The sequence below is a fragment of the Acomys russatus genome, chromosome 11 (assembly GCF_903995435.1).
Source record: "Acomys russatus chromosome 11, mAcoRus1.1, whole genome shotgun sequence".
Taxonomy (NCBI): domain Eukaryota; kingdom Metazoa; phylum Chordata; class Mammalia; order Rodentia; family Muridae; genus Acomys; species Acomys russatus.
Window position 1 is genome coordinate 30,110,823 of NC_067147.1, and position 22,452 is coordinate 30,133,274.

Genomic DNA, 22,452 nt, shown 5'->3' on the forward strand with positions numbered 1-22,452 from the left:
GGCTAGCAATTAACCGTATCCAATTTTGTTCTTAGTGTTCCAATGAGTTACAACAGTGTTTACAACTTACTGAGAAAATGCATGAATATTTGGCCTTGCTTCAAGATATGGAACCCCCCTTAGACACTCGGGCATCTGTGGGTAATAATCTAGAAGCCTTGAAGAGTCAGCTCAAGCAGTTAGAGGTAAGAGCTACCTACCAATATGCTTGCCTGCTTCCCACCAGTAATCACGTCAAGCAGAAGGTTTATTTGGCCTCATGGTTCTGGAGGCTGTAGCCCAGGATCCCTCAGTCCCTTGGTGGCGTTTAGGTTTGTGGCAAGGTAGTTCTTCACCTAAAACTGAAAGGCAGAAGAAGAAAGAAAGACTAGAGTGCCCCTGTCCCCTTTGAGAGTCCGCCAACTGTGGGAATCCGTAATTCTCCTACTAAATGCACTTCTTGAAGTTTCTATTCCCCCACTGTAGCACCAGGCTGAGGTCCAAAGCCTAGGCCTTGGTAGACGTTGAGATCCCAGCTGCAGTGGCTGATGGGTCCTGGGTGGTGGTGTCACCTCGTGCACAGTTTGCAAGAAGGAGAATGCTTTGCTTTTGCTCTGTTTGGGTTGTGTTTTTTGCTGAGTGGTAGTAGATGTGGAATATTTTTCTTTGCAGACATTCGAGCTGGGATTAGCTCCAATTGCTGTATTTTTAAGAAAAGATCTAAAGTTGGCGCAAGAATTCTTAAAGTCTTTTCCTAGTGACCTTCCCAGCAGACACCGCGAGGAACTGAGCAAAAGCCACGAACGTTTACAGAATGCCTTCTCGTACCTCAGCGGTGAATCCTCAGAAAGAATGAAGCTGATCATGCTTGCAATTGACTCTGAAATGGTAGGCATAACCTGGTGAATTCTGAGGAAAACGTGATTGAGAGTTTAAACTGTACTGTGAGGTATTTCATTTAAGTATTACATTTTTACAGTTCTCAACTCTTCAAACAGAATCACTATAGGACTTGGGAATTTGGGCGTCAGAGAGAAATTAACATGTAATTCTGTTTTCTAGTCTAAGCTGGCAGTTCGTCACGAAGACTTCCTACACAAACTTACATCGTATTCAGATTGGGTATCAGAGAAAAGCAAATCTGTGAAGGATATTCAAACTGTGAGCATCCAAGATGCTGAGCTTGTTAAGGAGAATGTGAAGTTTCTTAAGGTGAGTATCAAAGCTCTTATGACGAAGTACAAAACCTGTGGATTCACTGTAAGAAGTGTTCAGGACAAGTACAACCTTCCTGAGCCTGTAAGGGATTATTTCCTGCCGTTTGCTTGAAAAGCTGTCTTTTCCTACTTGTTCCAACTCTAGAAGCTGTTCCATACACCATACCAGATTCTCACTACCACTGACACACTGACATCTATCTGTCTTTATGTCTTTTTTTTTAAAAGATGTATTTATTTATTATGTATACAGTGCTCTGCCTCCATGACAGAAGAGGGCATTAGATCACATTATAGATGGTTACCAGCCACCATGTGGGTGCTGGGAATCGAACTCAGGACCTCTGGAAGAGCAGTCAGTACTCTTAACCTCTGAGCCATCTCTACAGCCCTGTTTTTATGCCTTTTATGAATGAATTATATATGTACAAGATAGCTATAAATGAGTCAGTATAGTAACTCAAGTTATATTTGTATGGTAATAAATTTTGGTCTGAATATTTTTTTAACACACTCTTAATTTGAACAACATTTCCATGAACACTTGGGCTCCTTGCCTCAGAATTGGAAAACTAAAATTATAGGCTGTTTACTTCATTTTTGTGTGTGTGTTCCTTGTGGTCTTGTTATATGTTACCACGATTGAAAGGATAATGGAAATGTTGCAAATATTAACATTTAGTGATGTTAATGTCCCTTTTACTACAATGAATGAACTTGTTTTTGATCTTTGGGTGTTTTGGTTTGGTTTGGTTTTTGTCCCTTGCATTTTAAGTATGATATACCAGGCGAGGAGAGACCTTGGGGTTGTTTATCTTTATATTTTAGCTAACATCACATTTAAATACTTCACTACTGGGATGGAGAGATGACTTACTGTGTGAAGTGCTTACCACACTTTCTGTGCAAGTATGGGGATCTGAGCTTGAATCCCTAGAATCAGCGGAAGGTCAGGTGGGGTGATGCGTGTCTTCACTTCTAGTGCTTCTGTGGGGAGACAGGAGAATCCTGGTCACTTGTGGCTAGTTAGCTTGGAGGAAGCAGAGAACAGAAAAAAAAAAATAGACTCACCCAGTCTCAAACCAGACATAAGGCAAGAACCAACCCTGAGGTTGTCCTCTGACCTCCACACTGGTGCCCTGGCATACACACACTCACACATATCCATGCACACACATCACACACAGACACACACACACACACACACACACACACACACACACACACACACACACACACACACACACACACAACCTCTTACCAGATGATGAATAAGTACATTTTTTTGAATGCTGAAAAAGTATCATTAAACCTTCAAGTGCCAGTAGAAGGATCATATTTAAGCAGAAAGTAGACCCCAGTGTTACTGATGCTGTTGACCTTTACCACAGCCTACCTTCTCTGGCAACTTGTGCTGCTTTTTTCACAGAACGTGCTGAGGGACCTTACACATACCAAAGTGCAGCTGGAAACGACGGCCTTTGACATACAGTCCTTCATCTCTGATCACGCGCAAGATCTGTCTCCCAACCAAAACAGACAGTTGCTGAGACTCTTAAATACAACCCAGAAGCGTTTTCTTGACACGCAGGAGCTGGTAACGGCCGAGGCGGACCGGTTCGAGGCTCACCTGCAGCTAGAGCAGGCACTCGGTCATCAGAAGGTTTGCCTTCCTGGGGAGTTGTGCTCCCTGTTTCACTTTTTCTCTGTGAAGCCATAACTTAGGTAACCTGAAACCATGCCGAGCTAGGGAGGGACCCTGGATGTGGCTGAGTGGGTGCGGAGCAGAATTCCTGCCGTGGGCCACAGCATAGGGGTTTCACACTGATGATGTCATGCAGTTGACTTTTTTTTTTTCCAATGTTCTCTTAACATCATTTTGCTAGGTGAGAGACTTCATCCTCTCCCTGGGTACCATTCCTCCTGGGAGGAATGGAATATTCATTCTAGAGCCAAATTGTCTCAGTTTGTGTCCCTGCTTTGCGTGACTTAGTGAAGTCACTTACTCTCACTTAGCTTGTTAATAAATTAGGAACAGTAATGTTTACCAGGAAGTCTTATGAGCACTGATGAGACACCTCATGCCTGACCTGTGCTGAGCTTTTAAGGGGCATGAGCGGGGTTTACTGTTGCTGTGAGCTAGATAGTAAGTGTGCGCAGAATAGGAAAAAAAAAGACACAAGTTTTGGCTTATTAATCTGTTGATTTAGTGAATTCTATTACAGTAATGAGCAGTAATGAGCAAAGAACACAATGATGAAATAAAAGTAATGCATGCAATGATTTTTTTTTTTAATTCTTGAAGCATCCAGGCATTGTGTGTAGCATAATAACCTATATATACATATCCATATGTTCACTGACAAGTCACAACTAACTTCTCTTTTGGTGTCCTTTTGCAGAATTAATTATGTGTGTCGCAGGTTTCAAGAGCTTAAGAAAATGCGATGTTTCTTCCTATCGGTCAGAAGTTCCATCTCTTACACATATGCATGGCCAGTATTCTGCTGAGCAACTTCACCCGAAACAGGCCCTTTGCGTGTATATGGGACATGCGTATTCTGTGCTATCTGTCTGTCCTTGCTCACTTTGCACTCCAGTGCTATCATGTTTACAGCATACTTGAGAGGCTTAGAGGAGGGTGTTTGAACAGTGTACCCTGCTGAGAGGCTTGGTTAGACGGGAGCTGAAGGTCACCCACTGAAGGGGTGCTGTGTTTTTTCCATCTTAGGTTGCGGCAGAGCGTCGACAGGAGTACAAAGAGAAGCTCCAAGGGCTGTGTGATCTCCTCACGCAGACTGAAAACCGCCTGATTAGTCACCAGGAGGCCTTTGTGATTGGGGATGGCACGGTGGAGTTAAAGAAGTACCAGTCCAAGCAAGAGGTAGACCTTTGTATCCACAGCCGTGTACCCTTGTTAGCTGTGGCTCCTGGAAGGCCTCTGGGAGCGCTGGAAGGACACTAGACGTATCGGAAGCAGCGCATGCCCAGGGCTCTGGGAAAGGGCTTTAAACTTTACACTCAAAGCTAGATTTACGCTGTAGAGCAGGCCAGGTAATTTTCTTGACGTTTTTTGGTGATCTACTGCATCAAGGAGGTCAATGGTACATTACGGTGTGAACTATTTCATGGCCTGTTGACTCACTCGCAAATCAGGAGAAATAGGCTCCAGTTTGAGTTCTTTCCCAGTATTAGCTCTTTTCCTGTTCCTCGGGTCTTTTCCTGTAATTCATTCTTTTTTATCTAAGGAAAAGGGGTAAAATAACAAAAATGCCAGATAAGAAAACCTGTGTTTTGGTGTTAGGAGGTTCAGATTTTGTGTCAGTCAGATCTCTGGAGCTCAGCTCCCTTCAGTTAAGCACTGGCTGCGCTTCTGTTGCAGTGTTGATATTCAAGCTGAGTAAATATGGATCAAGTTACCACCACAGTTAATGTCACTTGGTAACAGTGTCATGTACAGTCTGTCATGCAAGTAAGGCGCACAAAAGCTTGAGGAAACTCAAGATAGAATATGGAGAAAGATGTTATCAAGATGGAGCGGTGTATTATAAAGAATGAAAATGCATGAAAACAGAATCCCCTTGTTTTCAAGAGTGAAGATCACAAGGGGAAATCTTTACTTCCCAGGCAAAAGAAAGCTGGAACTCCAGAGAGGAGAGCTTAGTCCTGAGTGTCCTCATAACCAGGGCTAAGATGCAAGCACTACGTCATATGTAACCTGGTGTTAAAAAAGAAAATGTCTCAGTTCATTAATGGACCTATTTTTTTTTTTTTACTGAGTAATAGATGTGGATTAAAAATCAAGGATGTGGGGGTGGTGTATGCCTGTGAGCGTGGCACTTGCGAGGCTGAGGAGGATGGCTTTGCCACATAGTGAGGCACAGTCTCAAGGTACATGTATCAGTGTTTAGAAATAGGATATACATCACCACAAATTTATGTTGTAAACAAGCTTATATAAATCTCACACAAATTTGTACAGCTTATATACGAAGTGCTTCGATGGTTTCAGCGTTCCACAAGTACTCTGAAGCAGGAATGGTTCATACAGTTTTAATACTAGGATTTGAAATCATTTGGAAATTAAAGTGCAGTTAAACCATACTCTGTGTGCTATTTCAGTGTACTTGTTAGTCTCTCTGCCAGCAGTAACTCCCTTTTAAGAATTACAGTTCTGCAAGAATTGAAAGGATACAATTGAATATTGTTTTTCATGTGTGTTTTAAGGAATTAGAGAGAGAGATGCAAGGAAGTACGCAGGCATTGGCAGAAATAGTGAGGAACACGGAAATATTTCTAAAAGAGAGTGGTGAAGAGTTGTCCCAAGAAGATAAAGCTTTGATTGAGCAGAAGCTAACCGAGGCAAAGGTAAAGTTCGAACAGCTGAATTTAAAGGCGGAGCAGTCGAAAAAGGAGCTGGATAAAGCGGTGACGACAGCCATCAAGGAAGAGACTGAAAAGGTGCATGTCCAAGCGTGTGGTATACTGTCACTTCACCAGAGATGATTAACACGACAGCTGCTTGTATTTATTAAGCATATTGGGTGGTGGTGAGCAGTGGTTAGTGCTAAGAGCTACAGTGCTGGGACTCTGGGTACATAATTGGCAAATACAAAGATCGGGAGAGTTGGCTTTGGCCTTTCCGTAAGTTGAAGCCGGTTGAGAGACTTCGGGTGTGAGGAGTGCTGTCAACTATAGATAAAAGTTCAAAATGAACGTTTGAAGGCAGTGTAGACCCAGCGCAACTACTTGTTGCTTTAAGGCTTAATTCCCATATGTTTCTAATATGTGTTAGTAAATTTAGGAATGCCTGATACTTGCTTTATTTTTTTTTTTTTTTTTTAACATGTTGCACCTAGGCCATGTCTCTAATACTTACGAGCCTTCCTTACCCAGGTTGCAGCTGTGAGGCAGCTGGAAGAGAGCAAAACCAAAATAGAAAGCCTTTTGGACTGGCTGTCGACTGTTGAGAAAGACTCAGAAAGGGCGGGGATGCAGCCCACACAGCTGATGGAGCAGAACGGAACCCATGTGCACGACGGCGATGGCAAGTCAGTAGCTGGTGAAGAGGATGAAGTCAATGGGAACCTGCTGGAGACAGATGCTGAAGGGCGTGCCGGGACCACCGAGGGGAATCTCAACCAGCAGTACCAGAAAGTCAAGGTGTGCCGCTTAAACAGTGATGCCGTCAGATTCTGTGTGGGAGGGCGATAAAGAGTCAAACAGCTTTATACAACCGAGCCTTATTGACCACACAGAATAGAGATTTTCCCTACCTCAGGTTCATTGTTACGTCAGATATAAATTTCTGTGTATGTTCTAAGCAACTAAAAAATAGTAAGAAGTAAACCATTACATACAGCTTCTGTGCATAGCTGAGGCCCTGTTTAAGAAATTAAAAGAGGGCTGGAGGGCTGGTTTTGTGGTTAAGACAGCTCGCTGTGCTTGCAGGGCATCCAGGATCAGTTTCCAGCATCACGTCAGGCAGTTCAGGACTGCCTGTAGCTCCAGCTGGCCACTACGGTCATCCAGAACAGACACAAATGCATAGATTTTTTTAAAAAAAGGAATGAAAGAAAGGAGGCTAGTAGCTGACCGCTCTGGAGCAGTGGCCGTAGCCGGCACCCTTCCTGTCTCCTCCCCACTTCATTTAGTCTTCCTAGCTACTCTTTGAAGTTTTAGGTTTCCATTTTACAGGACAATTACAGCATCCATACGTAAAGCAGCTTGCCAGGTAGCACGTGTTGTAAAGCTAGGGTTTGGCTTCCGTCTCAGCCATAGTGCTGGTCACTGCAGACCCCTGCTGCATGTTCACAGACTGGCGTGCTGCGCGGCCTTGAGCTCACATCGTTCTCAGCTGAGCCTGTGAGAGGGCGCACGCTGATGTGGAGAATGAGAACCCAGGGCACGGTAGCAATGGAAGCTGTCATTCATGCCCACTGCAGGAGGATAGGCAGGCTTGGAGTAACCATTTTTAAAGTGTCCGCTGAGTTGATATCTTTTGTCTCCGTGCCCGGGGTCTTGTTGCTTGATGACTGTCCTTGAGAGGCCTTTTCAGGTCTGTTAGGTGTCCTAGGATCCAAGAGGATATCCTCAGTGAGGTTTTCTAGAGGGTATAATTTATGCCTGGCCAGTGAGAGCGTTCACACTTTGAATAGTGAGAGTGTTCACGCTTTCAAAATGCTCAGGAGCAGGACCTCACTGGTACTCTACAGTTTAAAATAAAAATCGAACAAACTCCTGAAGGATGTTTATGAGTTACAACAAAAAAGTCACAAACCGGAGGCTTAACCAAAGTGATAAAAAGTTATCCGTGAGTGCACTTTCATGTGAAGAGGTCACCCAAGCCAGGGTCACCCTTGCTTCAGTACATAGCATGTTGTTTCCCTCCTGAGATCTTTACTTCTGAGACTGAGAATCCTTAAGGGCCAACCTGCTATTGGAGAGGGGCCCGGGGCTGAGTTAGAGATGTCAGCCCTCTGTAATTCTGCTGGGGCCCGGGTCAGCCACGCCCCTCTCCCCCCTTCAGCCTGAGATCCCTCATATACAAAAGGAGGGTACTGACCAGATGGCATAAGGTACTCTGAACGCCCATCAGATGCAGAAGCCCTTGTGCAGATGAGTGTATGAATGTGATTCAGATGCCAAAGACCCAGCTTGTGGAAGAAGGCTGTTTCAACTAAAGTATTTATCAGTGGTCCATGAGGTGTCGGGCACTGCTGCAGCTAGTGAGAATGCAGGTGTGGGCAGGCCAGTGCTCCACTGGCTGATTGAGACCAGGCTGGGAGCAAGGCCTGGCTTCTCAGGGGTTGTGAGCCCTTGTCACTTGACTGCTGTTATTCTCACTCTGCCCCTTGTCGGCACTGTCCTAGGTGCTTGGGGTTCCATCCTGGAGCTTGCCTACCAAGGGGGAGATGGGGACATAGCACATAATAGCTACCTTCTGTGGTATGGGGGTCAGTAGAAAGCGCTAAGGGAAAGAGATCTTAATGATTTGCTTGGGGGTAATTTGGTGTAATATAGTTCAGTTTTTACCATTTAAATCAAGTAGTTAGGATAAAGCCATGTCGGTGAGAGTTGTGCCAATATTCAAAGGGGATGGAGGCAACTATGTAGGTATCTGTTGAAACAGCTGCCACCAGGCAAAAACAGGTGGAGAAAATGTACCAGTGTAGCCTACACAGGTGGGTGGGGATAGAGATGGGAGTAAGCAAAGCACAGGTGTAATGGAAAGAGCCCTGTGATGACAGCCAGGACAGGTGCGAATAAGCCATTACAACAAGTGGAGAAAAGTTCTCAGGATTATTAGCCTTTTGTGCCATGTTTGGGCAGCACATTTGAAAAAAACAAAATGAAACCTTTTACAGATGGAGGGGAGGGAACCTGAGGTGCCAAAGGCACCTGCCGTCTGCAAAGTGAGGCCATCAGGGGTTCTGCATGTCTTTGACCTGTTGGCAGCACCACTTCCTGAGAGCGCTCTCTGCTCTCATGCCTCAGAGTGGACTCAAACCCCTAGCATGTGCCAGGATCTAGAGGGATTTGTGCATGAGCAGAAATGACCCTTAAAGCAAATGTGCGACACGTTGAGGTCACCACCTCCATGTTCACTGTAAGAAACTGATAAGATGTCACTATAAGAAACTATAAGATAGCCAGGCGGTGGTGGCGCACGCCTTTAATCCCAGCACTCGGGAGGCAGAGGCAGGCGGATCGCTGTGAGTTCGAGGCCAGCCTGGTCTACAAAGCAAGTCTGGGACAGCCAAGGATACACAGAGAAACCCTGTCTCGAAAAAAACAAAAACAAAAACAAAACCAAGAAACTATAAGGTGCTTTCCTGACATCTGCTCCCTCAACTCTCTATTGGACTTATCTAGTAATTCCATCCTTGTTTCCCTGTTGTTAACTGTCTTTGGCCAACGAGAAGGGCATGGAGAAGTTGGATCCTGGAAGCCCAGTCACCTCGAGGCCACAGTGTTCCCAACAGCAGTAAGTTGTGCCTCCCTTCTTTCCACACAGGCACAGCACGAAAAGATCATGGCTCAGCACCAGGCGGTCATCGTAGCCACACAGTCTGCGCAAGTCCTGCTAGAGAAGCAGGGCCACCATCTCTCTCCCGAAGAGAAGGAGAAGCTGCGGATGAACACGCAGGAGCTGAGGGCACACTATGAGACCGTACTGGCGGAGTGTGAGAAGAAGATGAAGCTGACACACTCCCTGCAGGAGGAGCTGTCGAAGTTTGACGCCGACTATGGGGAGTTTGAGCGTTGGCTGCAGCAGTCAGAGCAAGAGCTGGAGAACCTGGAGGCAGGCGGCGCCGATGACCTCAGCGGGTTAGCGGGCAAGCTGAGGAGGCAGAAGAGCTTCTCAGAAGATGTCATTTCGCACAAGGGCGACCTGAGGTACATCACCATTTCTGGAAATAGGGTGTTAGAAGCTGCCAAATCTTGCTGCAAGAGAGATGACGACAGGGTTGACAAGGACAGTATCGACACTTCCGCAACATACAGAGAAGTTCAGACTAAACTGGATCAGGCCACAGACCGCTTCCGGTCTCTCTACTCTAAGGTAATCTTATTTTCCTTTTTAATTTTTTGAGCAGAGGTCAATCTGTCCTCTTCACTTTTGTTTTTAGAAGTTAAAAATTATTTTTTCATCTCCTCTATTTCTGGAAAATGTCTTTAAAAAAAAAATTAGCAACTTCTAGTTACTTAGTTTTGGAAGAGCCTGGCCAGTTTTTTGTTCTCAGTTTCTGTAGTACCAAATCTGACCACCAGATGGATCATATTAAGCAAGAGGAGAGGCTCCTTGACCATCTGAAGTGTCATGGTTCCCTTCACAAATTATAGGACTGTTTGTCTGTCCTACAGCTGCATTTGGATGCTATGTTTTCATTATGAATGACTACTGCTCTTTTATGACCATGGACAATTAAGAGTCCTGTTAAAAACAAAAACTGTAAGCCAGGTGTGGTGGTGCATGCTCGAAAAGCTAAAAGAAAAGGGTTGTAAATTCGGGTTAGCCTGGGCTACATAGCAAGATCCTGTCTCAACATGGGGAGGGAGATGACCCAAGAGCATATTTCCCTGCTTGCTACGTAGGCTGTGCAGACTTAACCCACCACCATATATGATTTGAAGAGCATCTTTGAGTCTTGGCTTTTGCTTTGCCTCAATGTAAAGTATTTGGCTTCATTGTGTTGATCTTGTGCAACGTGCAGAAATGACTTATAAAGACCCTTAAAGGTATTTTCATACGTTTCTATATATAGTCTGAAATCCCAGGAGTCTGCCTGGGCCGGTGATTCATTCTTGTTTAAGACCAGTCATCAATAATGGTTTTTTATTATTGTAAGTCTAGAAATAGCTTTTCATTTTTATAGTTACCTTTTGACTTCTTCACATGAAAGAAGGAAAAAAAATAAACTAAACCTCAACATCAGTTGAAGCCTGCTTTTCCCCCCAAGTTACTGCCCATACGTCTTGAAGTTATTTGACCTAGAATAGTGAGCTTCATGAACGCCCCCTTCTCTTCTCTTCTGCGGTTCTCAGTGCAGTGTTCTTGGAAATAACCTCAAGGACCTGGTGGATAAATACCAGCACTATGAAGACGCGTCCTGCGGACTTCTCTCTGGGCTCGAGGCCTGCGAGGCTAAAGCAAGCAAACATTTGCGTGAGCCCATTGCTGTGGACCCCAAGAATCTGCAGAGGCAGCTAGAGGAGACTAAGGTGAGGAAAGAAGGACGGAGAGAAAGAGAAACAACCTCTGGGTAGTTCTATCGGGAAAATTCCACCCTCCTCACTGGGTGACAGACAGCTTTACCCTGGGCCAGGGGAACACGTGGAAAGTATTCTGTCCCACCAGATGGCTCCGACCTGACGTGATTCTCTGTAATTTTTATTCCACTCTTACTTAGCTGGTTTGACATTGCCATTATTGGCTGCGTCCTATGCGTCCGCCTCCCACCCCGGCAAAGCCCAGCCCACTTATTTACTACTGTATTTTAGTTTGCCCCCCTTTCCATTAGAATTAAACTTCGTGAAAGCAGGTGTTCGTGTCCATTCAGTGCTCTATCTAGAACAGTGGTTCTCAGCCTGTGGATCACAACCCCTTTGGGTGTCAAACAACCCTTTCATAGGGGTCGCCTAAGACATCTGCACAGAAGATGTTTACATTATGATTCCTACTGGTAGCAAAATTACAGTCATGGAGTTGCAATGACAATAATTTTATGGCTGGGTCATTGCCACGTTAAAGTGTAGCAGCATTAGGAAGGCTGAGAACCACCGCTCTGGATGGATTACCTGGCCCAAAGTGCACAGTGAGTATTCGTTCAGGAACAGACATGTAGAAGAGTGTCCAGTATGGGGGTTCCTAGCATGTTCCCTCATGGTATATAAAGATATAAACCCCATTTACCACCTTAGCACATAAGTGCAAGCTTGACATCATAAGTACATGACGGCTGAACTCCCAGTCAGACAAACTGTCAAAGTAACTCTCTATTCTGTTTTTTTTTTAATCCAAAGCATATTTTTAAAAATTTAAAGGACAGATATTTTTTTTTTCTAATACTCTATTCTTATTCAGTATGATAAAATAAAAATTTGAGCTTAAAAGTTTCCTTGGTCTAGAGATGGTTTCTTTTAGCGGGTGAAACACTGGAGTTGCTAGGGTCAGAACCTAAGCCCTAGCAATCCTAACAAGCCCGGCTTGGCCACAGCCTCAGTAGGCCAGTCAGAGAGCCACGTGATGGTGACAGGAGGGAGTAGAGAGGTGCTCAGTGTGGCCACACTGGGAAGGAAAATAAGCCCAGATTCGGGGTCTTGGCCTGAGGTTTAGAGTTTAAGTGGCAGGCAAGAGATAAGCATTATCAAGGAGCCCTGTCAGGGTGTGGTCTTACCCGTCATTGGCCCATCCCTGTCAGCTTCAGTCTCCAACAAGGTGGTGTGACAAGTAGTAGGAACTGTTAGAAATCCCTTTCTAGGAGACAAGCTCTCCTTTTGGCTGGCGTTAGGACCCCAGCCTTCTCCTTCTCCCAGCATGAGATTCCCAGGGAAATTTCAGGTATCGAGGACCCATTGTTTCAATGGTCTGATAGCTGAAAGGAAGGCCACAGATGCCTCTAGACCATCTGCAACTCTGCCAAAATGCTGCAGGAAGTGTTAGTTTACTACAAAGGCCATGTAGGGGTTAAGAGCAAAGGACTGTGGAGGGGAAGCAGGATGGAGGTGCAGACAGGGTAGGCACAGTCTCCTGGAGCCAGAGTGTCGTCGCTGCCCTTTAGTGGATGCCAGGAACGGATGCTGGGCTGGGCCAGCATCCTCAGCTTAATTCCGCTGCCTGCCACCGCCTGCGTACTTTCAGCCCTGCTATTAATTTATTTGCTTTTGTTCTCTTTTTTTCTCTCCCTCAAATATGAAACCAGATCTGTCATAACTGTTTAGTTCTCTCGGTTATGTGTTTAAGGACAGAATATGTAATGACGTCAGTGGAGATACTGTGACATGTAAGGCGATGATTTTGCTAAGAAATGCCAGAAATTTAAAATAGTTTTTAAGACTGACTAACATATAATTAGGAAGTAGATATGTTTTAATTACAGGCAAATAAAACATTTCAAGTTTCATCTGTATCAATGTGCTGCCTCCCATATAAATGAGTTTTTAGGAACTAGAGCGAAAGCAGAGGGGAAGGAAAACCTGTAAGAACCTTGCAGCTTTTCATTAAACGGACACGGGGCTGGGCTTTTGGAGCAGAGAGGTTTACCTGGTGAGTGTGGCAAAGAGTCTGAGATGCAGCGCCAGGGACGCCTCAGAGAGTTGAACTTGCGCAAGAGTAACGCTGATTATGATGTCCCTGGATACACTTTCCTCACAGATGATCCTTGCATGAAATAAGATTAAAGTTCCGTGACGATTAGGCAGTCTTTGTCCTAGTTACGGCTGCTGTTGCTGTGAATGGACACTGTGACCACAGCAGCTCTTAGAAAGGAAAGGGCTGGCTCATAGTTCACAGGGTTAGTTCATTACTGTTGTGGGGCGAACCATCGCGGCGTGCAGACAGACATGGTCCTGAAGAAGAGTTGAGAGTTCCACACCCATATGGGATCTGAAACCTGTGGGAAGAGTGAGTGACGCTGGGCCTGACTTGAGCATCTAAAACCTCAAAGCCCACCCCCAGTGACATACTTCCTTCAATAAGGCTACACCTACTTCCACACGGCCACACCTTCTAATAGTGCCACTCCCTAAGGGACTTTGGGGGCCATTTTCAATCAAACCACCCCAATCTTCATATTCCTTTTTCCTTTTTATTAAGTTGTTTAGCCCTTACTAGGCTGGAGGTGGAACTGAAAATGGTGGCACACACCTACAGCACGCCTACAGTCCTTGAACTGAGGAGGCAGAAACAGGAGGAATTTTGGGAATTTCAGACCAGCCTGGTATTTATTGAGTTCCCGATCTCATTTTTTTTTTTTTTATTTTAATAACGTAAACATGCACGTTAGCATTTTCTACATTATCTCTTTACCTTGCAGTTGTATTTTGTTATGTCATGAATGTTTAAAACCTCATCAGTGAAGCTCCTGGCCATCTCATGTCAGTGCGCTATAATGACTTTAAAGGCAGTCACAAGATGCTAGCCTCATCACAGCTGCAGAAGATGGGCATCTGAGCCCAGCGTATAGAGACCAGGGTCTGGAACCAGCACTAAGTCACGCTGTCTGATAAGGTGGACCTCTGAGGCTTGCACTGGTTTCCAGCATGGTGCAAAGTCAGATCATTTTCATGTGCTGAATATGAGCCCATCACTGTAGACATTTTTTTTAAGTCAAATTCTGCTCTGTATTGCAAAACACACAGACTTCTGAAAAATGACTTCTACCTGAGAGCCTGGTTTCTAACAGCATCCCTGGCAGACCCACTCACCTGTTTTACCTAAAACACATACATGACTATACATAACTACACTTGCTTTGGTTTAAACCATTTAATGACTTCCCTTTATAACAAGAGCTAAGCGTGGAGCATGCCATAAAGACTCTAATGAAACGTCTATCTTCGGTTTCATTGTTTAAAAAACACTTTCGTTGGCAGTAACGCTCCACAGCACAGCATCCCTGGCTATTTGCTGAACTCACTGCTTTCGTATCTCTACGCACCAACTTTTACGTGTTGCCCCCAGACTAGCTTTTACTTAGACTTTAAACCTACTTGGGAAGCCTCTGTAACATCCTCACCTAGTTGTGTTAAGTATCACTTTTGGGAGTCTATAAAAAACTCTGTGAACGTTGTTCCTCCCGCTGTCTCGGCTGTCAAATTATCCTTCTTGCCCACTAGGGGTCGCTCTACTCAGCGCTCTATTTTTCTTTTCTTCTCTGGGGGGGGTGGGGTGGGGTTTCAAGACAGGGTTTCTCTGTGTAGCCTTGGCTGTCCTGGACTCACTTTGTAGACCAGGCTGGACTTGAACTCACAGTGATCCACCTGCCTCTGCCTCCTGTGAGTATTGGGATTAAAGGCGTGGGCCACCATGCCCAGCTCAGCTCTCTATTTTTCTTTCTTTTTTTTTCCTATTTTCTAAATACTTATTCTTTTTTTTATTAATTTATTCATATTACATCTCAATTGTTAGCCCTTCCCTTGTATCCTCCTATTCCTCCCTCCCTCCTGCTTCCCCCCTATTTTTTTTTCCTATTTTCTAAATACTTATTCTTTTTTTTTTTTCAGCTCTCTATTTTTCATGGCTGACGCAGTGTTTGCGCATACAGTTGGCCTTGATGAAAGTTTTCTGTAATGAATAAGCCACTGAGTAATAAGTGAGATATCAAGAGAAACACCGAACTAGAACCGTTCCTATTGTTGTTACTGAAAACAAATGCCTAGAGTAAACGGCAAGTGTTTCCTTCACTATTATGGGCAACCATGGTGCTGTATAGATAATACCCATACAGACTGGAAGGCCTGGTGGCTAGCAAGAGACCCATGCTCAGAACAGAGATGCCACAGGCACTCCCAACACATGACTGCATCAGAGTGGATCAGTTAGTCACAGAAACCTGAAGAAATCCTCCAGGATGTGAACCTGCCACAGAGCAGACTGCAGGACAAGGGGGCAGCTTACTTACATCACAAGAGATAAAGTTAAGCTTATTCTATACCCATAGAGTTAATAGTCATAATGACATTATTATAACTGAACCATGTGTATGTGGAGAATTGTGACCATATAGACTGTTATTAGCCCGAGAAGTATGGAGACGGGACCATATAGACTCTGTTAGGAGCCTTGGCCTTAGCAATCAGCGGTTAGCCCGAGCAGAAGTAGAAATGTGGAGAATGAGATTTTAGATTTTGTGGTTTGGAATTTTAAGGTCATTATTTCCACTCAGAGGAAATATTCAAGGTGCATTTAGAAACCGTGGCCTGAGCTGGCTGCATGGTGATGCACGCCTGTAATCCCAGCCCTCAGGGAGGCAGAGGCAGAGGCAGGCGGATCTCTGTGAGTTTGAGGCCAGCCTGGTCTACAGAGTGAGTCCAGGACATCCAAGGCTACATAGAGAAACACTGTCTCAGAGAAACGAGCCAGCCAAACAAACAAACCAAAACAACAACAACAACAAAAGCCCGTGGCCCATGGCCAGGTGTGCACTCACCAGCAGTTGGGTGTGCACTTTTGTTTGTGTATGTATACTTAAACGTATGCAAGTGTTCATCCACGTGTGCATATAGATGTCAGGTGCCTCCCTCAGTTGCCCTCTGCCGTACTGAGATCTGGTCCTTCATGCTTTCAGCATGCTTTCAGCAAGCACTCTCTCCCCAGGCCCCCAGACATTTCAGTCTCACATATGAGTGCAGCATCGTAAGGAGAGCTGTGGTACCTCTCTGCTCTTGAAACCATTGTTGAACCCATGAGGCTGGGCAACCTACATGGGCAGAAATCCGTCTGGGACATTAGGAACTGCAGGCTGCAATCCCCTCTCACCCCATTGCCAGTGTGGACCAGCGCCTATCCACCCAGCTATCTGTAGAAACTTCTGCAAGGGCTTGATTGTCTTGGTTGAATTATCAGTGTGAGCTCCCTGTCACAGTCAGCCCATGTCTAATTTCTCCCTCTTACTCAGCTTTGGGTATAGAAGTCTTCTGGGCTGTTTTTACCTCCTTGACCACATTATTTCTGTTTCCCCTCCGCATCACAGCAATGTATACACCTTCCATGCATTTGCCCTCCCTGATGTTGCTGCACCGTCTGCCGTAGCAATCCCTCCTGCCGCTGCTTTCTGTTTGTGTAGTATCATCCATTGCCAGCCAGTTTGTTTCTTCCTGGGTACTATTCTAACAGCATTTGGAAGTCGTGAACTCCAAAACAAAGTCTTCTGCACTTTGAAATTTGCTGCCAGAGCAACAGAGCCCAGCCTTTTTCTTTCCTCTTGTCTTCTTGTGTCCTTTGTTCTCGCCCTTTGTGATGACTGGTCATCCTGGTGTGGGCAATACCCAGCAGCATAGCCATAGTCACGGAGGAAGCACAGCTCATGCTTTTCTTTCTTTCTTTCTTTCTTTCTTTCTTTCTTTCTTTCTTTCTTTCTTTGTGTGTGTGTGTGTGTGTGTGTGTCAAATGCAGTCATAGTAAGTCTGGTTATGTTAAGTGTTTGGGCTTTTGATAATGTGAACAGTCCTTTTGAGTCTTCCCTGTACCCTGCTGTAGCTGTGGCCCAGGCAGTCTGAGTACAAGAAGTGCCTCAGTCCTTGGTAAAGTCCTGGTTGCCTTGTCCTGGCGTAAGGTACTCTCAGTTGGGCATTTTGTTTCTCACTTCATTTCTTCTATTTTTTTCCCCCTGTATTGCAAATGCCCTTACTGACGCTTTCTTCAAAGCCTTCAATAATTCCCCATTGCTACCAGATTGTCAAGCCGTACGCCTGGCATTTGAGGCCTTTGCAGCCCTATTCATCCTGATCATAGTCTCATATCCTCCTCCTTCCCTCTCTGCTCTCCTCTTTTTTCTACCCCCCTACCCCCATCTCTCTCATGCGCGCAGGCACACACACGGCCGGGGACAGGCTATCTCTGTACCTTCTGTTTGCCCTGTGGAGAACTGTTGTGCTTTTTCATTCCCACAGTTTATTCAGGGTCCGGCATCATCATCGCATCATCACCACTGACTGGTCCTCAAGTCCTGCTGCTCTCCCTCGAGCTTGCCTTCCACCAGCACCTCCTCTTACCTTTGGAGTGTAGCCTTTCTCATACACTTTGTAGCTATTCCCCCCACCCCAAGAGTGTAGCAAAGCTTTTGAACTTTTAAATGCTCAATAAATTATTGAATTAAACAATTACCCATGACACAATCTGAATTCAAGGACCTAGAGTCAGAAATGGTCCTGGGGGTTCTCTGCACTTTAGTTCTGCTGCTGCTGCTGGGCTTTGGGGGTAGGGGTGTATACAAAGCATCCAAGTGGAAATTAGAGGAGAGCACGGAGCAGTCAGGTGACAAGCCGAAAGAAGGATGATTGTTAAGAGTGTTCACTCATTGCATGCCAGGCTCACCGTCGAGGCTGGTTGATTGCTGCTGTCTAATCGCTTTGTCCTCAGAAGTCCAGGATAAAAAGCTTGAAGTGAAGGTTCGTGTGTCGTATAGTGTGTCCTATCCAGTGTAGCTTATCATCTTTTCCTTATTGGGAATCTGTTAGTCCTCCTGAGTATAATCGGAAAAACCACTTAATTCCACAGGCTTTGCAAGGGCAGATATCAAGTCAGCAGATTGCTGTAGAGAAGTTGAAGAAAACTGCGGAAGTGCTCTTGGATGCCAAGGGCTCGTTACTGCCTGCCACGAACGATATCCAGAGGACACTTGGTGAGGTCTTAGCCTAATGTCTTAGCTCTTGCTTCCTGTCTCATGAGTAAATTCAAAATAGAGCTGTTTCATTAATAAGGAGAAAGTGCTCACAGATGTGAGTTGCGTGGTCTGTGATGTCTGCCTGTGTGTATGAAATGAAAACGTCTTCCGGATGACTATTCATGCTGCCCCCAAATTGGACTGAGTTGAAATTTGAGTAGAAATTTTCTGTTAAGAGAAAGCTACTCTACACAAGTTAAACCCTTCATTCTTAAAGGCATGGAAGCATTTTTGATCAATAAGTAATTTCAAGGCACATGTGCTTATAAATTACATGTGCATTTTATCATATATCTAATAATAAAACACAAAACTACAAAAATTAGTTGAGTGTGGTGGTACACAGCTGTAATCCTAGCACTCAGGGAGGCAGAGACAGGTGGATCGCCTGGTCTACAAAGAGAGTCCAGGACAATCATGGCTGCACAGAGAAGCCCTGTCTTGAAAAACCAAAAAGAAAAAAAGAGCATACAAAATATTAAAGCATATGAAGAAAGTGTGAGTGGTAGTTCTAAGGTTTTGGTCTTCGGTTCCGATATATTGTCATGTAAGCCCACATGGGAGACCTGAGCCTGGAGGTGTGGAGGAAAAAGAGCATTCTTACTGTGTGTCTGTGAAGAGGCATCTTGATGGTTTCCTTTTTTAAATTTTTATTATATGTATATATATATATATATATATATATGTATGTATGTATGTATGTATATGTATATGTATATGTATATGTTCCAAGCTGGTCTTGAACTCAAGGCAATCTTTTGCATGCTAGTTTCCTAAATGCTAGACATCAGGCATGAGCTGCCATACCTGGCTTCTCCTGCTGCTAAATGTTCATTATTTCAAGTGTTACATCAGTGATTTGAAGCTTCTCTGTGGCATCACTGTCCAGGAATATGTGAAACTTATTTAGGATACAGAGACATTTATGTAAGATTTTTTTCTAAGAAAAAAATAACTTTAAAAAAATATATCTTGATTAAAAAGTAAAATAAAAACATGAGGTTGATGTGTATCCCAGGCTAGCCTTGAACTGATCAAGGATTTGCTGAGACACCTGAAGACTGTGTGTGAGAAACGGGGGCCAACAGACCCGTACGATGACAGAGATTTTTCTAGTACTTTTTATTACTCAGGAAATTCTAAAGGGTTAAAGTTTAATGCAAGGAACTGATCAAACAATATATACATATATGTTACACACACACACACACACACACACACACACACACACACACACACACCATGGGATTTTTAAAGGCCTTATCTCCGGATACCACCACTGTAGGTCTTAGGCCTAAATACATGGGGAGGTGGGTGGGTCAATAGTCACAGACATGAGCCAGGCGTGGTGGCACACGCCTTTAATCCCAGCACTTGGGAAGCAGAGGCAAGAGAATCTCTGTGAGTTTGAGGCCAGCCTGGTCTACAAAGTGAGTCCAGGACAGCCAAGGCTACACAGAGAAACCCTGTCTAAAAAAAAAAAAACAAAAAAAAACCCAAATATGTCTCAGACATGTGCAGCTGCTATAACAGGAGCACTCACAGCGTATTAAGGTTTTGAAAACAGCTTTAATTGGTTTGGCATGATACATCCTATGTCGTGGCTGTGTCGTTTGCCACTTGATTCCTCTGCTTGTAGCCCCTCAGTGCATTCTCCCAAACTTCCTTGTACTTTGACCAGCAGAGCTGTGATTGTCTCAGTCACACACACTTTCCTAGTCAGTGAGAAATTGTTAAGCGGTCTTCTCACATTGCAGCATCGCAACAACTTAAGAGAAATTGTTTTGCTCTTGAATCATGTGCCATAGACCGAGCCCAAGCGTGTGATGGAACTCACTCACAGAGCTGCGTAGGCCATGACTTCTAGTGTTGCACGCCACATCGTGCTCTGCTGAAAGATCCAGAAGGAACTGAAATGCCTTTTTGAGTCTTTACATAATTTTTTTTTTAAATCATGATAAAAAAAAAAAAAAAAAGTTGTTTTCCAAAGAGAGACAGAAATTTAATAGTAGTGTTCTTTGAATCTGTCATTGGTCCACAGTATAGGATGTCACATGGCAAGATCTAGAACTTTGTATTCAAGAAGATACAGGTGGAAGGTAGTAGTTTTCTTTATCTTTTCTTTTTCTTTTTTCTTCCTTTTATCCTAGATCTTAAGAATTCAAAGTAAAGTTACGTCATAGGAGATAGGCTCTTCTAGTAAACTCATTTTTCCCTCTTGTCTGCTATTAAACTCGGGAGTGAGTTCTGTTGTTTATATTTTAGAAGTATAGTCATAGCTTAAGTAGATTTGCACTGTTACCCTGTTTTCTTATGCATTTTCCTCTTGTTACTTTTGTTCATTTGAAGTTTCTGATTGTGAAAAGAGCTGAGCATGAGTGTGTACATGGCAGAATGTCGTCTCTAGACTCACTCCCAAAGAGTTAGCAATAAGTATTGACATAGCAGTCTTAGACAGAAAAATGATTGCAGTGGCCACTGTTTAGGCCTTGCTTTCATTTCTCTGGGGCACTTCAAATGTCTGTGCATCTCAAAAGCTTTCCAGGTGCAAATGACAGGCATGTGGAAAAAAAACTTTTTAATCGTATTATTTTCAACTCAATTCATGCGTTTCTAAAAGTCATACATGATCCGATAATTCATAGGTAACATATCACAATTTTTTTTTTTATGGAAACCTAATTGTTAATCTTAAAATACTCTTAAAAAGAACAAGGCAAGCGGGACTTTGCGCTCACTATGCCCCTCTCTGTCTGGAGCAGATGACATCGTTGGGAGATACGACGATCTGTCCAAGTCTGTGAGTGACCGGAACGAAAAGCTTCAGATCACGCTGACCCGCTCGCTGAGCGTGCAGGACGGCTTGGACGAGATGCTGGACTGGATGGGGAGTGTGGAGAGCTCCCTGGTCAAGCAAGGTCAAGTGCCCTTAAACTCTGCAGCTCTCCAGGATCTCATCAGTAAAAACATTGTGAGTGACCCTTTTTTTTTTTTTTAAAGGAAAGAGTTCCATTTGTAGTTGAGATGAGTTATTTATGTTCAGGAATAGGTAAGGCTTGGAGATAAAGAGGAATGCTTCTGAGTAGCAACCGGCGCTTGTGCAAATGAATGCAAATAATTTTTGTGATAGAACTTGGAAAAGGATTTATATACTTGTCACTATTCATTAAGGAAGGTTTAAGCCTGCATTGTATCTAATCTTGTTTATCGTAGCTCCAGCCAGCTGCTCATGGGGCTCATCAGATCGTCTTGCTATTGCCAAGCGTTTTAAACATTAAAAGCATGGCTAATCCCTAGGCTGCATTAGACCCCAGGGTTCACTGGGTAGCATCCACCTCCTGCCTTCTCCAAACAGCCAGCCAGCTGTTCTCCACTCTCCCTTGAGGAGCTTGGGACTGGCTTCCTCAAGGGAAAAAGAGCAAACATGTCACTCATGTCCATCCATTAGCCTTTTTAGTCACAGGTTGTTCCAGCTTGCGTGCTGGGAAGAATCACTAGAAGATACATACAATAACTGCTGTATTCCAGATGCTGGAACAGGATATTGCAGGCCGTCAGAGCAGCATAAACGCCATGAATGAGAAAGTGAAAACGTTCATAGAGACGACGGACCCATCCACCGCCTCCTCCCTGCAAGCCAGAATGAAGGACTTGTCTGCTCGGTTCTCTGAAGCGAGTCAGAAACATAAGGAAAAGCTTGCCAAGATGGTGGAGCTGAAGGCCAAAGTAGAGCAGTTTGAGAGGCTCTCTGAAAAGCTCCAGATGTTTCTAGAGACACAGAGCCAGGCGCTCACTGAGGTGGACATGCCGGGGAAAGATGTTTCAGAGCTGTCTCAGCATGTGCAGGTGTGTGCTCCTTTCTCAGCAGTCCCAGTGCCAGGCACGTCGGCTGGTTAAGACAAGCTCACATGTTTATCAATAGTCTAAGTACAGAGAAGCAAAAACAGAGAGTACAAGACTCACTGTTTCCTACAGTGAATGTTACATAGTTCTTACAGTCTGCGCAGTGCTGCGCAGTAGATTCACAGCGATTCTCCTCCCATAGGCACTTCTGGTGGGATGGACTCTTACCTGATGCTTATCTGACTGGTGTTAATACTTTGTAGGAATCAACTACTAAATTCTTAGAACACAAGAAAGATCTTGAAGCTTTGCATAGCCTCCTGAAAGAGATATCCAGCTACGGCTTACCGGGGGACAAAGCATTGGTGTTTGAAAAAACAAATAATTTGTCAAAGAAATTCAAAGAAATGGAGGATACGATCCAAGAAAAGTAAGAACCTCTCTAAAAAGGTGTTTCATTCCACTCGGGGGTACTCAGCCGATGAGTTGCATTTATTCATGTGAGTGCAAGACTGAGGTGACTT

The 22,452-nt window shown here is 44.3% G+C and overlaps 1 protein-coding gene across 1 annotated transcript in view; it reads left to right on the plus strand.

The window, feature by feature from the left end:
* Dst (dystonin) overlaps positions 1–22,452 on the plus strand; it is a 405,110-nt gene that overhangs the window by 285,979 nt on the left and 96,679 nt on the right. The window contains exons 41-53 of the mRNA XM_051153028.1: positions 36–185; positions 652–867; positions 1,042–1,191; positions 2,626–2,859; positions 3,928–4,080; positions 5,424–5,657; positions 6,093–6,359; positions 9,214–9,762; positions 10,746–10,922; positions 17,920–18,043; positions 20,848–21,056; positions 21,614–21,931; positions 22,192–22,358. Coding sequence (XP_051008985.1) covers positions 36–185; positions 652–867; positions 1,042–1,191; positions 2,626–2,859; positions 3,928–4,080; positions 5,424–5,657; positions 6,093–6,359; positions 9,214–9,762; positions 10,746–10,922; positions 17,920–18,043; positions 20,848–21,056; positions 21,614–21,931; positions 22,192–22,358 — 2,948 coding nt within the window. The remainder of the gene's footprint in view (positions 1–35; positions 186–651; positions 868–1,041; positions 1,192–2,625; positions 2,860–3,927; positions 4,081–5,423; positions 5,658–6,092; positions 6,360–9,213; positions 9,763–10,745; positions 10,923–17,919; positions 18,044–20,847; positions 21,057–21,613; positions 21,932–22,191; positions 22,359–22,452) is intronic.